The sequence below is a fragment of the Perca flavescens genome, chromosome 13 (assembly GCF_004354835.1).
Source record: "Perca flavescens isolate YP-PL-M2 chromosome 13, PFLA_1.0, whole genome shotgun sequence".
Taxonomy (NCBI): domain Eukaryota; kingdom Metazoa; phylum Chordata; class Actinopteri; order Perciformes; family Percidae; genus Perca; species Perca flavescens.
In genome coordinates this window covers 6,841,532-6,856,784 of record NC_041343.1, presented here as the reverse complement: position 1 = coordinate 6,856,784, position 15,253 = coordinate 6,841,532, and the positions used below count along the sequence as shown (strand labels likewise).

Below are 15,253 nucleotides of genomic sequence, written 5' to 3'. Positions count from 1 at the left end.
GAAATAAACATGTTTACAGCCTGGTACAAAAAAATGGTCTATACTCAAAGCTACCATTAGCTTAGCTTAACATAAAGACTAGAAACAGGGGTAAACAACTAGCCTGATGCCGTCTGGTAACAAAATCTTTTTAAGAGCCCATCTAAAGCTCACTTATTAACACGTCACATTTCATTTGTCTCATCCATAGTCTGCCCAATAAATAGTCTGCAACGTGTTGTTACACTTTTTGTCCGGATTAAACAAACACAATATCACATGTTAATTAGTGAGCTGCTAGAGGTGCTAATAGGCAAAACATTTTAATCTTTGGACAGAACCAGGCTAGCTCTTTCCATTTGTTCCCAGTCTTTCTGCTAAGCTAACCGGCCCCTGGCTTTAGCTTCATTGTTAGCATACAGACATACGAGTGGTATCGATCTTCCTAAAGTCACTCTCGGCAAAATGAATAAACACGTTTCCTAAAACTATTCTTTTTTTTTTTATTGCATTATATTGGACTTCAGAGATCTTTTTTTTTTTAATTAAAATGTGTAAAAACAGCAAGACAGAATCATGTTTCAAAGCTCTAACTCTCTCTTCTTTGTCTCTCACTTTCTTCTGTTTAAATGAATAAGGTCATTGTGTTTGAAGAGCAGGAGGGTGACTACAAGGTCCAATTTGAGGACACTCATGATCTTGGCATGGCAGCAGACATCCAGTGACTGCCATCACCTCTGTTGACATAGATTTACAAAGTGATTTTAACATCAGGTCAAAATTCAGGGATAGCAATATTGTTAATATCATGGTCATTGTATGATATAATACCTTAAAATCTTCATACATACACACAGACCAATATGAAAAAAGAAGACAGGCATGTTTGTATGGGAGCAGTTTATAGCTATATACATACAGTACCTTTAGTTACAGTGACTCTTTACACATAGAGCGCAATTACAAGTATATTCTCTTCCCCATAGATTTTTTCTTAAGATCCTGCTTGGGGATGGCAGTTATTGTTGATATTGTTGTTAGATTTGTATTGCTTGTGTGAATATTCTTCATAATGCAGTTATTGAAATGGACACGTAAAACAAAAACCAGGCTTATGGGACAATCTGATCTTAGGCAGGAGCGTTTCATATGAAAGACAAGCAGCATTGTAGCAAATTCAGACCCTTATCTTTGAGTGAAAGTGCAAGGTTTCAGATGCCTGACACGTCGATAACTGAGAAAACTCCTAACAGCAACAGAGTCTGGGAACATTAGCATTTGTAAGCAGTGCCACTGCAAGTCAATGGGGTATGAAATCATCACTTGCAAGCCAGCCATCCATGGTGGAAATAATTAGGTTGTGTAATACAGCATACAGCACATATGAAAGGATGCACATCCAGTGTATTGGCTTCATATCCCATTGACTCGCACATGCATAGCTCAGGACTAACAAGTGAACGGTACCACCAGCTACTCTGAAACAATAAATAACTCTGCGTAGAAACCTTCCGTTCACTCAATGGGATCTTAATTAGCTTACAAAGATGTCTGTGAAGTAGACAGGGCCCTAGGGATACTGAATCTAATCTTAAATATGAGTAGACCTCAGTAGTGTTACAGCATAACAGGAATAAACAAGAGCTTGCAATAAATGACTGTAAGAGAGGACATTGCTGTTAAACTGTAATAAATCATTGCTCCGTGTTTTTTTAAGTGCATGTGTGTCCGTGTGCTCACCATGTGCAGTGTGACAGCTGAGAATGTGTGTAAAGGAGTTACAAGACCTCCAATTAATGCTGGGTCCGGGGGGGCTATCTAAATAGCTCAGTGTTGTACAGTACAAGTGGGGAGGGCTCAGATCCCCTCAGTGCAGTCTGTCAGTCAGTGCTGACTCACGTAAGACAAGGGCCCCTTTTATTCCTCTGTGCCGGACAGCCAGACTTTCAGAACAAAAGGGCCCTATTTAATGCTGATTGGATGGTTGGCTGGTGTTGTCTGCGCTCAGAGGGCTCTTTATTGCGTGCAGTGCCATCTCTTCCTGCAGTTTAAATCGCGTATCGTCCTTTGTCTCAGCCCTCCGAGGAGACCTCACTGGGCAAGCTCCTTTTGGCAACTCCCACCAGTGTCTCGCATTAGCCAGTGCTCTGAGCAGAACGGGGCGGCTGGCTTTTGTGCAGTTGTGCTTTGATACTCTGTAGTCCGTTCAAGCACGTGGCTTGTGCTGCCTCCTGGGGTGGGCAGGTGTGCCTCCATTTCAAAGCGGTGGTGAAGTGCACCCTACTGTGCTGTGATAATATTTCTGACCCTGGCTGTTGCTAATTAAGGAGCTCTGAGGTTGGTTTGAATCCAGGTAGAATCCAAATGGAGAAATGCCCCTAAAAGGACAGACAATAAGGAAACAAGACCCATGTTAGAAGCAGCGCTTTTATTAGTCTACAGCCACGCTGTTGTGCCTTAGTGCAGCATCTGTGAGCTAAAAGCTAACTTTAGTATGCTCACAATGACAATGCTAACATGCTAACGCTAAGTAGGCATATTGTTTACCATGCTCGTCATCTTAGTATATTAGCACGTTTGCATGCAACATACGCTAGTTAGCACTAACCAAGTAAACTGAGGCTGATGGGAATATCATTAGTTTTGCAGGTATTACAAATTCAAATTTTGACATGATTGCTATGATTTTGACTAAAGGAAAAAATACAAAGATCACCATAGTCATAAGATGTATTCTCTGGGAACCATGAACGTCTGTACAAAATATTCTGTTTACATCTGTATATATTTAATACCCTCATTATGCATATACATTTACTACATTCCTGTTTACACTATATTCATCGCAATTACTGTCTACTTTATAATACTTTATTCTTTATATTATGTTATATATTTTTTTTTTTTTTAACTTGCACTACCTTGTCTTAGATACTCATATTGGTGTTACTTGTGTGATCTTCCTTTTCTTTCTGATACATGTTTTATTAGTATTGTTGGAGGGAGCCTGGTGCCTACAATATTCTTGTCAATGACTTCCTGTTATTGTTGTGTACATGATAAATAAAGTCCTTGAACCTTGAAATGAAAGATCAGGGGCTCACCAACGTCTGTTTGATTCATCCTCTGGGGACACTGAATGTCTGCACAAATGTTCATGGCAATACATCCAATAGTCATTGAGATATTTCAGTTTTGACCAATGTGGTGGACCGACTCGCAGACCAATATTGCCACCTATAGAGCCACGCCGTTAGTGTGGCTAAAAATACTTGTGATAACTAATCAGAAAATCCTTGAAATATGTTATAGAAAGGTCAGACATCTCGGCTACTTCAAGTAAGGTCCATATCTCGTGGTGCACATATGAGTTAAGATGCTCCCCATCCCCCAACATAATCAGTATGTGGAAATGCAGTAATTTGCATTTCTAAATCTCTGCTGTTACCTGTGTCAGACGAAGTATGTCATATCTCCACATTTGAGTCTGTAAATCCCTTCTTGCCCTCATTTACCAGCACAGGCTTCTCTGTCCGTGTGTGCCATACTAATACCTGCGGGTAAGAAGAAAGGGATGAAGATGAGCAGAAATACAGCCACTGTAATAAAAATACTAAAACAGAAATGTTGTCTCGCAATGCTGTGAAGTTATAATATACTACATCGTACTTGCTACACAATGTCTAGAGGCAGAATGTAGCATATTTTAAACGGGCTTTACGCGTATGAGAGTTGGCTCTAAGCTGACAGTTTATGGACTTTAAGAACAAATTGTAATGACAGCCAGGGATCTCAAGACACATCATCTTACACGAGCAGCATTTACAGAAGCAGCTTGTTTTATTGCCAATTCAGAATGTGTCCTTTTCTTACCTTAGTGCAGTTAGCAGCTTTAGGCTCCAAATCGCTGAGAGTGACCAGCTCCTTTAATAAACTGCTTTCCTGATAACCTCCCTTCACCCCACGTAACTTGAAATAAGCCTGAGGTTTAGACAGAATGAGGCGCAGGTTCACTGCGAACCCAGCCATGTCGATGGCAAAGGGCCGGTGGGGGTCAAATACAGTCTTCCATCCGTACACCTTGCCCAAGGTGTTTACTTTGGGCGACTCATATCGTAGGCCACCCACAAAGGCCACGGGCCACACCGACACCTTTTTGGTGGAACGCATCTGGTAGTTTAAAACAGAGACAGAGATCATTCATGTGAGTAATTTTTATTTCTATAAATCCCTATATTTACATTATATGTCAATTTAGCTAAAGGCACCCAATAGACGGTATATAGATGGATTTCCAGGTCTGAAAAGTGAAGCCAATGTGCCTTAAACCTGCATTCTATGTAATTTCCAGCAGGCGGCGACTCCACTTGTTCCAAAAGAACACCGTCTTGTATGTAATGGCGTTTTTTTGGGGGGTTTTCCATTATGAAAAAAAGTACCTGGTACCTGCCAACAGATACTTTTTTTTAGTACCACCTCAGTCGAGATTCCAAGCGAGCTGAGGCGATACCAAAAGGTGATGTGAAAGCGAAAGACGGGGGTGTCCCGAACAAACCCGCCATTTTGAAATAGTTTAGCCAGCTGTGGGTTTTTTTTTTTAGAAACTTTTGTTTCTTTAGAAACTAAATGTGTCTTCTGGCCATGGCAACAACAACACACCTTCGACGTTGTGTGTGTGTGTCTCGTTAGGTCACGGCAGTTTACTACGGTGCCCCTATGATGACCAGCCACGCTGAGACGGTACTAAAATCTGCAATGGAAAACGGACGCACAGTGCGTTGAGGCAAGTAGAGTCAAGGCGAGTTGAGCAGGTACCATGTAATGGAAAAACGGCATAAATCTATAAAAAAAAATGACCCTAATTCTCACCTGACTTATTAATTCAGTAAGCATTTACGTTATGAGTTTATGGTATCAATCGCTAGTTCCGAGTCTTCTTCAATACAGCATATTGTTCGTTTAGTAAATTATGGTCCCATTTATTTAAAATAGAGGATAAAGCAGGGGATGTTTAGGACCTGTCAATCAAGACGGAGGCTTAGCAATGCTAACCATGGTACTGTGGACATTAAAATAGCCTTGGGTGTTGTCCCCGTTCATCTTAAACTTTGACCCTTGTCTGTTTTCACGTCATTAAAGCTGATTGGAACATTTTGGTCGCCATAAAATGTCTTGTTCAGTGTTCTGTGGCACCTAGCCAACCAAGCTAGCTGATAACTTATAGAAAGTTTGCAGATTGCTGTACTGCCGTACATACAGATGAATGGCGCCAGTAGCCTACCCGACGGTCCTTGTTTACCCGCCAGTAAAACTCTGCTAGTTGACTCACGTCAGCCGGCTGAAAATCAGTGACTTCCCCTTTTTAGCGTTTAGCTTAACACAACGCCATTGCAAACATAGAGACAACAGGACAACACTGGCTCATCTTGTCCAAAAATCGCCACGGCCGGTTTCAAAAAACCAAGATGGCGACGGCCAAATTGCCAAATTTGAGGCTTCAAAACATTAGTCCACAAACCAATGGGTGATGACACTGCTGCTGCTACATCCATTATTTTTACACAACACAAGTAAGATGTTTGTAAAAGGATGAGGAGGAGACATTGCATTCTTAGCGAGAAATTCAGCTCTACATCCTGTTTGTTTTGCTCTGCAATCCATCTCCTTACCTCCTCAAACAGCTCCAGACTGTACGTGTTGTCATCGTCTGCAAAGTAGACAATCCCGGGCTGGCTGCTGTTTACTCTGTAGCTCTCCCGAAGCCACCGCAGGGCCAGGTTCCTCTGTATGGTACCCCGGGGTATTCGGGGGTCCCTTGTGTCCCCGCGTACCTTATAGTTCCTAGGCGTCTCCACGTTGAGGTGGGTGTAGTTGACTGCCGTCTCCTGTAGGAGTCGGCTGACCAGAGTGCTCCTCCTCTGGGAGTCCTCCACCAGGATCCAGTGCAGGTTGGGCACGTGCAGCAAGGTGTTGGCCAGACGTGTCAGCTCGGCCTTCTGCACCGGCCGGCTGTAGGTGGGAGTGACGACGTGGATGGTGGGCAGGGTGTCAGACCAGGGTGGAGGCCGGCTGTAGACATACTCGGTGCGCACCACCTCCACGATGTCCCGGTTCTGAAGGGAGCAGGACTCCTTGAAAGCAAAAGTATTCCTGGATTTGGAGCGACCATCTCGTCTGTCATCTAGGGGACATGATTACAGTGAGCCTCCAAACTACAGATGGGACCTTGTGCTACATGAAGCCAGGGGTGTCGGACTGGGGGTGGAAATGGGACTTAGTATCCAGGGCCCTCATGTGAGGAGGACCCAAAAAGATGCTAGAATGAACAGCTGTGGATGTGGGGAAGGGCCCATAGAGAAGGCATTTCATCAGGGCCAAGAATTTTGCGCTATGCCCTGCATGAAGCCAATGTATATTCCGATTTATGCTTCTTCTTGACAGTTTGTTGTCCTACACGAGACAGTGTGGATTCTCTTTAATCTGTAGATAATTTGATGCTAACACTTCTCGTGTCAGTAAACCGACCCAGTCCTCTGTGCATTACACCCTGGCTTCATGGCATTTTATCAATGTGACATTGTTCCCTGAGGTTAGAACACACACACGGGACGTAACCATACACTCAACCCACAATTCCACATGATTCACTATTTTAAGTTCACAATATGATTTTCTCACGATTTGGTCAACAGAATGAGCTGCAGACAAATGACATATATGATTTATATAAACTGTGGAAAAAAAACTGATGCGTCTTTTCTTATCGAAAGTGCAACTGAAATTGTATTTTATCTTTAATAACAAAAAATGCATAAAACATGAATTTGATTTTTAAAACAAATCCCACATCAAAAATAACTAAATACATAGAAAAAATATCTTTAAATAAATATGTAGTGACATCTAAAGTCAAAGTAGATTACGCCCTAGACCATTTAAAAAGTGCGTTGCCATTACATTTTTTTTTTATCTCAACTGCTTGCAATTGTTTTATATCTAATCGAATATAAAATGTATATCTTTTAACTGATTCACATAAACAAAGATTAATGCTGTAAGTAATACAAGCACCTTTGTTGCTATGACAAATATGAATGGCAAAAATGTTCCCGATCTTACTCTTACTCCTTTGAACCTTTACTTACCTTTCCGGGTAGCAAGCAGAGGAGTGATGGTGCTCTGATGCCAAACGGTGATGAGCAGTGTCCAAGGCAACACGATCAACACAATGGCGACGATGTCTCGTCTCTTCGGCATCTCCAGGGTCAGACCTGAGTCATGTCACTACCTGCATACAACACGTGATATGGTGCACAAACAAAAGAAGCAGAAAGCTGTGAAATGACCATCTTTAGATCTCACCCAAGATAACAAGCTAACAAAATAAGTGTCTTTTGGAAATATTATTTAAAGTGTTTAAAGTTAGTGTTTCTTTAATTATCACATTGTATATCCTATCATATCCAATTCATTGGTTTTGATTTACTTAAATTGTTCACATTTTCTTATAATCTTCTGAATGCATTCAATTTATTTAGATTGAATACATTATATTTAAAGCATTTTGTTTATCATTATATATCAACGGAACAGCTTTAAAATGCGTCAATCTGACAGTGCTGTAACATTTTTTCTTTTTTTTTTATATTTTTGTCAGACATATGTATGGTTCAGAAAATGATATAAATACGTGTCTTTCACCAGAATCCATTCAGTCGTCACATCATTTTACAGCAAACATTCACTGCTTTAAGAGTTATATTTAGCATATTGTCGTAAGCCGTCTTTGAATGTATGAGCTGTTTGACCGAGTTTCCCCAATCTAAAGGCCCATTGCTATATGTGAATTGCATTTTGAAGTCCATATATGGTAGCTCTCTATTGAACATCATAATACTGTGGCTGCAAGGCACAAACTACAATGAAAGGGACATTGAGTTAAGAAGCAGTCTCAGGCTGCAGAAAATAGGTCAAAGCTTTCTTTTTTGTCTCATTTGAAAGCATACTGGTGTAATACCAGCTTAATGATTTGAAGAGGGCTATAGTGGGACTGAAAGGGTCAGTCCCTTTCTTGCCTGTAAGCAGTTGACACAGATACAGATTCACAAGAAGAATGACACAGCTAGTCTATATGTTCTTTATAGTTATATACCGTAAATTATCAAAGATCATTTATTTACCTCATAGAGATAGCCAGGCCTTTATTTGGGCTTATATTACAGACAGGCCTTTATTCCTAATTCCCCATTCCATCTATCTATCTATATTTTTTTACGATTATCTTTTTGGGCTTTTCCGCCTTTCATTTTGACAGGACAGCTGGGTGAGAAAGGGGGAAGACACGCAGGAAATCGTCACAGGTTGGACTTGAACCATGGACCTCTGTGTCGAGGCACAAATCTCTCAGTATATGTGCGCCTGCTCTACCCAACTGAGCCAACCCGGCAACCCCGTTCCATAGTTAATGCAAACTCCCTCTTCGGCTCTTTCTGTTCCCATGTCCAACTGTTTTTGAGGAAGAAATTGAACCCCAAATTTCTGCTGATGGTTTGGCTACTGCTTTGCATGTAAACTCACGGTCACTGGTTTGTGTGTGTGGGGATGAATAAGAGGCAAATGAATAAAAGCGCTTTGGACAAAACTGCTACATAAATGCAATCCTTATTATCTTACCTATGTTTCTAGCCAACACACATGGTCAGTTCAAGGATGGATCCTGTCGGCTCTGCATGGAGAGGCCTGGAGAAGGAGGAGACTGTGTGTCTCAGTGCTTCGGTTCAGTCAGATTTTCCCTGCAACATGCGTATGATTAGAATCTGTTTGACAGCTTGTCATGTATCTCAGGAATATTTTCTGCGTTCAAATCTGTTGAATTTGTTAAACAATTAAGAGTCTATGATTGGCTCCCTCTGGACGTGCAGAATATGTGGGGCAAATCATTTATATTTAACGTAGAAGCATAGTCAACTGTTTCATCTACATTGTGTGCTTTTGGTATAATTTATTACCAAAAGTCCTTCATGTAGCAGCGTGTTTCAGGTGATTAACAGCCAGGCAGCTTATACCTGGTTCAGCTGATGAAGGTCGGAAAATAATGGTATGTGTCCACTGTGGCGTTTTTTGACAGCAGGGATCTCCCAGCTTCCCAGCATTGCACGCTTCATGGGCTTGCCACTAGCAGTGATCAGTTTCTCTTCAATGTCCACTGCCAAGCAAAGAAAACAGGCTACACCCTCCTACAACCGCAATGGCAGCACCTGATTGGATGAACGCTTCACGGGGGGGGGGTGGGTGTCTGCTCCGGATTTTCAAAACAGACCAATTTGGCTCATTTGTAAACTTTCTCTTATTTTACGAAAATAGTTTTCTGAAATGTGTTTCTGACATTTTATGCGAGAAACAAGCTATGCAGCTGCTGAATCTGTCTTCATTTTAGATAGACATCGGTCAGTTTAAAAGATTTTCAGGAGTTTTTGAGAGCCGTTGAGTCGAGCTGGATGCCCCTGATTTGCATCCGGCCAAGTTGATTCATTCCTAGTCTATATCCACGACGTTCCTCTTCTGGGATTGCTCCGTTGCCATCGGAAATTCCGCCGGATTTCACTCTTTTCAGCTAGATGTCAGTTACCTTCCGCTTTCTTTCATTTGCATTCTAAACTCTGGTGGATTTGTGAGGACTATGGTTAACTGCTCCTCAGATCTCTGCAGGGTAAATCCAGACAGCTAGCTAGACTATCTGTCCAATCTGAGTTTTCTGTTGCACGACTAAAACTACTTTTGAAAGTACACATGTTCCACCAAAACAAGTTCCTTCCCGAGGCTACTTTGCCGAGGCACCGTGGCTCTGCCCGGTGCTTTGCGCCACCCAAGACGATTGTGATTGGTTTAAAGAAATGCCAATAAACCAGAGCACGTTTTTCTCCCATCCCGGAATGCTGTGTGGACTAGCCAGACCCTCCTCTGCAGCGCTGTGTAGGAAGGTCTGGCAAAGCGAGACTAATTCATTCCTAATAATGAACACCTCGAAGGGCATTACATTAAGCTTAGCGTTAGTTCATGCAGTACACAAAGTCATACGCCCATTGATTGAATTATCATTCCTGTCAGTCACACTCCAATCACAGCCATTCTCACATCAAGGCGGTCCTTTTAAATGGGACTCCCTCCTCACCGATCAGCCCAGTCTCAGGACAGTTTGTGAAATGTTCACTTAATTGAATCTATTGATTCGTGTACACGGACACGTTTATCTCGTTTTTTTTCGTGATGGTCAGCACATTTTGTGAACTAACGTATTTCAATGGGAGGCATCTTTCGTGATCACAGCACGATTCTTTCTGCCAGATGACGTAGCATTAAGAGCAACTACAGTAGCGAGTAGTATGAAAGGCCGAAAATCCGCATAGGGAGGTTGGTTGGAGTGGTGGATGGGTCAAACAACACAGGACTTTCACCCAGACCGGAGATTGTGTGTCATGTTTACTAAACCCAACCGTCGCTTTCTTCTTTCACTAAACCCAACCTTCCCGTTATTGTTTTCCTGAACTCAATTGTCCCTTCTTCTTTTCCTATCCCAACCGTCCGTTCGTCCCATTCTTCCCGCTTGTCATGGAACCGTAAGCCCACCCACGACCTTGCTATGATCGCGAAAGATGCTTCCCATTGAAATAAATAAGTTTAAAGAACGTGCTGGCCATCGTGTACACAAATCAATAGATTAAATTACGTTTACATTTACATTTCACGAACTGTTGTGAGACCGGGTTGCACTGATCCCTGCTACACAGACGCTGCTTCACTCACTGCTTCTGCTACTTGCAATGTTTTTTGCCTCCACCACCCCAGCCTCCGCCTTCCTAGTTCAGAGACCTAACATGACTCAAAGTTTAAAATGGTTTTCAATGTCTTTCTTTTGGCTCACTCTTTTTATTCCCAGGGGGTGTTTCTGCATGGTGCTCCCTGTTTCAGCTTAGCATGCTGCTTGGCTGGTCCAGGGAGCATTATCACGAGCGAGGCCATCAGCGCCAAGAATAACTGTATATCCATTTTTTGCAATAAATGGTTAAATCTATGACGAGAGCGTTCCTGACTGAACCCGCCTATACTATGCTCAATTGCTAAAGAACATTTTTTAAGACCATTCATTTATATTTTCATGCGTTTTGCAATCCAAATCTAAAGATTTTTCAAACAACACCTCCGTTTTCCTGGTAACACTTGACAGTTTGACTAAAACCAATGAAAATAGATAAATTGTCTTGTGGACCGTGCTCTGAGCATTAGTAAGTAAGGAAAGTAAAATTAATTTTTATAGCACATTTAAAAACAGCTCACACTGACCAAAGTGCTGTACATAGCGCATTAACCACAGAATAATAAAATAAAATAGATATACTTACAGATCAGTGATTTAAGCTAAGACGACATCAAGAGACAAACACTTAATTACAGACATAACAGGGTAAGACAATTCAAACACAGGGAAGGCCAGTGTAAATAGGTGAGTTTTGAGCCTGGTTTTGAATATTGTAACTGAAGGGGCATTTCTGATGTCAGGTGGCAGTTGGTTCCACAGCTGAGGGCCAGCAACAGAAAGGGCTCTGTCACCTTTTAGCTTAAGCCGGGACAGTGTGATTAACAGTGTGAATGCTGTAAGAGATTTTTGTCTCGTTCTTCGTTGTCAGACTGTGATTACAAAATTGTCACGACAGTGCTGGTCAGCTGTTTTCCTGCAGCACGTAAATACGGTACGTGATCACTAATGATACAGCTCCATCCACTCTGGGTGCTTTTGTTTCCCTTCTCTTCACGAGTCTCTCCATGAGATGGATCCCCCGCTGGTTAATCACTCTCAAATCTTTAGACAAAATGAACCCTTGATTAAAAAGGAGCGACCCCAGTCGGAGAGCAGAGGTTGTTCTACCTAATTAACATAGCAGGGTTGGTTTTATAGGGTCATGTATGAACAGCATGTCATTGCTTTAGACAAGCTACAGTAATTATCTTTGCGCATAATGTTGAAAAGCGATGACTCGCTCTCCTCCTCACCATTTTGCATTCCCATTTTAAGGTGAATTGTGTCATGGCTGAAAGCAACCACAACAGTTTGAAATGATCTCCTCTCATACACAGTTCCTGATAAAACAGCAATCGAAATGTGTTATTAAGTATTTTGCAGACATTTCATTTTTGCATCTGCATCAAAATACACATGCAATCATGCTATCATGGTGATTTTTTGGGGGCAAATTCAGCATTAATGCCAAGATATGTGCATTGCATCTGTCATCTAAAATTGGTTCCACTTGCACAATGCTTTCAAGACTTATGGTTAATTTATGACAAATAGGCCATACCTGCAAGAATTTGGCAACCAGTTAATGAAATAAACTACTTTTTTGGGCTCATCCAAAAAAGGTAACGCTAAAGCTAATTTGTTGAATATGAGGTGTTGAAAAAAAACTATATCGCAAAATTAAAAAGGCAGAAAAATCTAATTATGCTAAAATGTGCATGGCCTATATGGATAGTTATTGTTGGACCTTGGAAAACTAAATGTGTCTACACTTCACAGCTGAGGAGTAACAAGTTATTTCAAGCAATCTGTGCTTTCTTTCCACAAAATCAAAAGTCCCAAAACTGTTTGTGTCATTATGAATTACAATAATTGCAAATAGACTGTTACGTCTGATGGTTTAGATTACAATATTGTGACTACCAATATGGTGTCTATCAATGCTGATAGTTACACTGTCCATTGTCAAATCTTTGGTTCACCTTCATCTTTACATGAACACAGCATTGCAGTCAGCCACCCAGTGAGGAACTCTACCCACACAACCTGCACAAATTTGGCAGGCAACAAATACTGGATTTTCTCCAAAACATGATATCACATATTTAGAGAATTTCTGCACAAAAAACAACTACATTTTGGTTCTCATGCATTATGGAAAGAACGAGGCAGACTTAGCATTACACTACATGTTGGCCCATAAAAACGTTTTTGAAGGTCCAAAGTGTGAACATTTCTCCCATCTAGTGTCATATATCATAAATATATATCATATATCGCAATCAACTCTCTTGCACCACGCAGTTTATAGTAGGCATTACAGCTACGGTAGCCTTCACGCTTTTTTCTGATGACGCTGGTCTCTTGCTCTTTTAAATATCCTTCTTTTTCTGGGCGAAGAAGAAGACTTCCTCTATTTTGTTCCTGAAATTTGGATTTTGAATACGTGTGGTCCTCCATCTTTCCTTCTTCAAACTTGCAGGGGCCAGGAAGCTACGATACCCATTAGCAGCGTTAGCAGCACCTGTGAGTTTATCATGTGACAGCAAAAACGTGAAAGGTGGAGCAGTATGTCCTGTATGTCCCTTACAGGCTAACGTATTTCAAGATGGAGCATAAATATGGAGCCGCTACCCCAGTTCATACGAATGCAAATGTAAAATTTCAAGCCAAAAGGAATACTTGTAAATATTCATGAAAAAGGACAAGGGCAACACAGATTTTGATAATGAACAATTAAACACGTGACACACTGGACCTTTAAAGGTGCTGTAAGTGATTCTTTGCAAAAATTGCTGATATTTGAACGCAACTGCCAAACAAATTCAACGCACACAGAAAACAGAGAACTACGTGACCAGCACACAGTCTCTCTTTCTATGTGAAAGAGATATGTTGTGATTTATGTTGTATTGTTATTTTTTTTATGAATGTGTGCAAACCAATAAACTTAAACCGTGAGAAGACATTCACGGATTTTGACAAAAAGTGTATTGGATTAACATCACTTACTATATCTTTAAGACCATTTGAGGAATAATTCCCTTAGAAGACACAAAACAGACCTATACACATTTCCCCGGCATTAACTATTTGTTTTCTCTTTGTGTACAATGCTGTGATTGTGCTCTCCAAAGCTGCTTTCTCTAATACAAAGGCTGTCATTCTATCGCTGTGGCTTTTTGAATGGCTTCATAAGAAACAACCAAACAGTCATAAATAACCAATCAGTACAGGTACACATACAGTGTTAACCTGGCAGGTCCCAACCCAGAACTCACTAATGATAGACGTTGGCTGGATCAAAGAGCCACGAGTGGAAGATGGTGCCAGCCTTACTCAGCACTTACAAAGATCAAAGGCTTCTCACTGCGCGTTTAAAATATATGGCACAGCTCATGGAAACTATAAATAGGTTTCTCTTGATATCAAACGTCTCAGAGATTGTGTGTCTTTGAAATCTGTGTTGAATATTTACAGCATAATGTAAAAAAGGGTACTATTTCAGCCGCTGGGGCACAAAGCCTCTCAGTTAATATTCAGTAACACCCACCCACACCAGAGCAGACTTTATACCATATTGCATGATGCCCTACACCAAAATATTGCACATTCTCCCCAATAAAAGCCATTAGAGCAGCTCCACGCACATCATCTAGTCCTCCAGGTGGCAGAAAAAAAAAAAAGTATTGGTAGTGATAGAAATATATTTAGTTGCAAATAAATTCATAGCAGAGAGCGATGATCAGGACAGTGTTTTTCTGTCATTAAGTCCTCATCACCGCAATCTGAATCCAGCCAACTGTTGTTAATCCCTTGAATCCTAACGTGGCCTGTGCATGTGTGTGTGTGTGTGTGTGTGTGTGTGTGTGTGTGTACAGTACGGTAGACAGCTGCAGGGAATCTGATGTGTCAAGGTTTCTGGTGTTTGATGTTCGGATGTTTGCACTATCCCTTTCAACTGGTGCGAGACGTAAAAGTTGAGCCTGGTGCCTTGGTGAACGGATAGTTTGGAATTCTAATATTCAGGTGCTGTGGGATTTTAGGGCTGAGTCTCTCTGAAATAGTTTTTCACTTCAGTACCTTTCGTCTCGGCTTCTCTCCTCCTGGTGCTGCTCAACTTTGGTATTTTGCTGCTGGGCTTTTGTGGCCAAGGGAAAGCTGTTTGTTTCCCCCTTTGTTAGGCCATTGTTCAACAATAATGACGTATATTGAATGAACCACAGTGCAATGTTAATTCAATAATACAATAAGAATAATGAAGTGTAAGATATGAATACTTACAGAAATAAGTAATGATCCACTGTGGTCACAGTCTACTCCAGTTGTGCTGTGCTAATGATGAAGGTGCTAATAATGGAGCTGGGCCCTGATGTGCCAGCTGTGATGAACAGAGGCATCCATCAAGTTCTCTTCCCGGGAATGGAGAGCGTGTTCGCTGCACATACGAGCACCAGAGTCGGGGGGTGACAACTAGCG

At 41.4% G+C, this 15,253-nt stretch overlaps 2 protein-coding genes across 3 annotated transcripts in view; one reads left to right on the top strand and one right to left on the bottom strand.

The window, feature by feature from the left end:
• LOC114566222 (beta-galactosidase-1-like protein 2) overlaps window positions 1–3,069 on the top strand; it is a 23,470-nt gene extending 20,401 nt beyond the window's left edge. For both annotated transcript variants that reach the window (XM_028594544.1, XM_028594543.1), the window contains one exon: window positions 618–3,069. In XM_028594544.1, the coding sequence (XP_028450345.1) occupies window positions 618–704 (87 nt within the window). In that variant the 3' untranslated portion in view covers window positions 705–3,069. The remainder of the gene's footprint in view (window positions 1–617) is intronic.
• b3gat1b (beta-1,3-glucuronyltransferase 1 (glucuronosyltransferase P) b) lies at window positions 2,086–15,253 on the bottom strand. The gene is made up of 7 exons (XM_028594547.1): window positions 15,059–15,253; window positions 8,653–8,771; window positions 7,125–7,267; window positions 5,649–6,160; window positions 3,853–4,149; window positions 3,428–3,533; window positions 2,086–2,357 (listed from the first exon to the last, which is right to left on the bottom strand). The coding sequence occupies exons 3-6, from the start codon at window positions 7,234–7,236 to the stop codon at window positions 3,447–3,449; spliced, it is 1,008 nt and encodes a 335-aa protein (XP_028450348.1). The 5' UTR covers window positions 7,237–7,267; window positions 8,653–8,771; window positions 15,059–15,253; the 3' UTR covers window positions 2,086–2,357; window positions 3,428–3,446.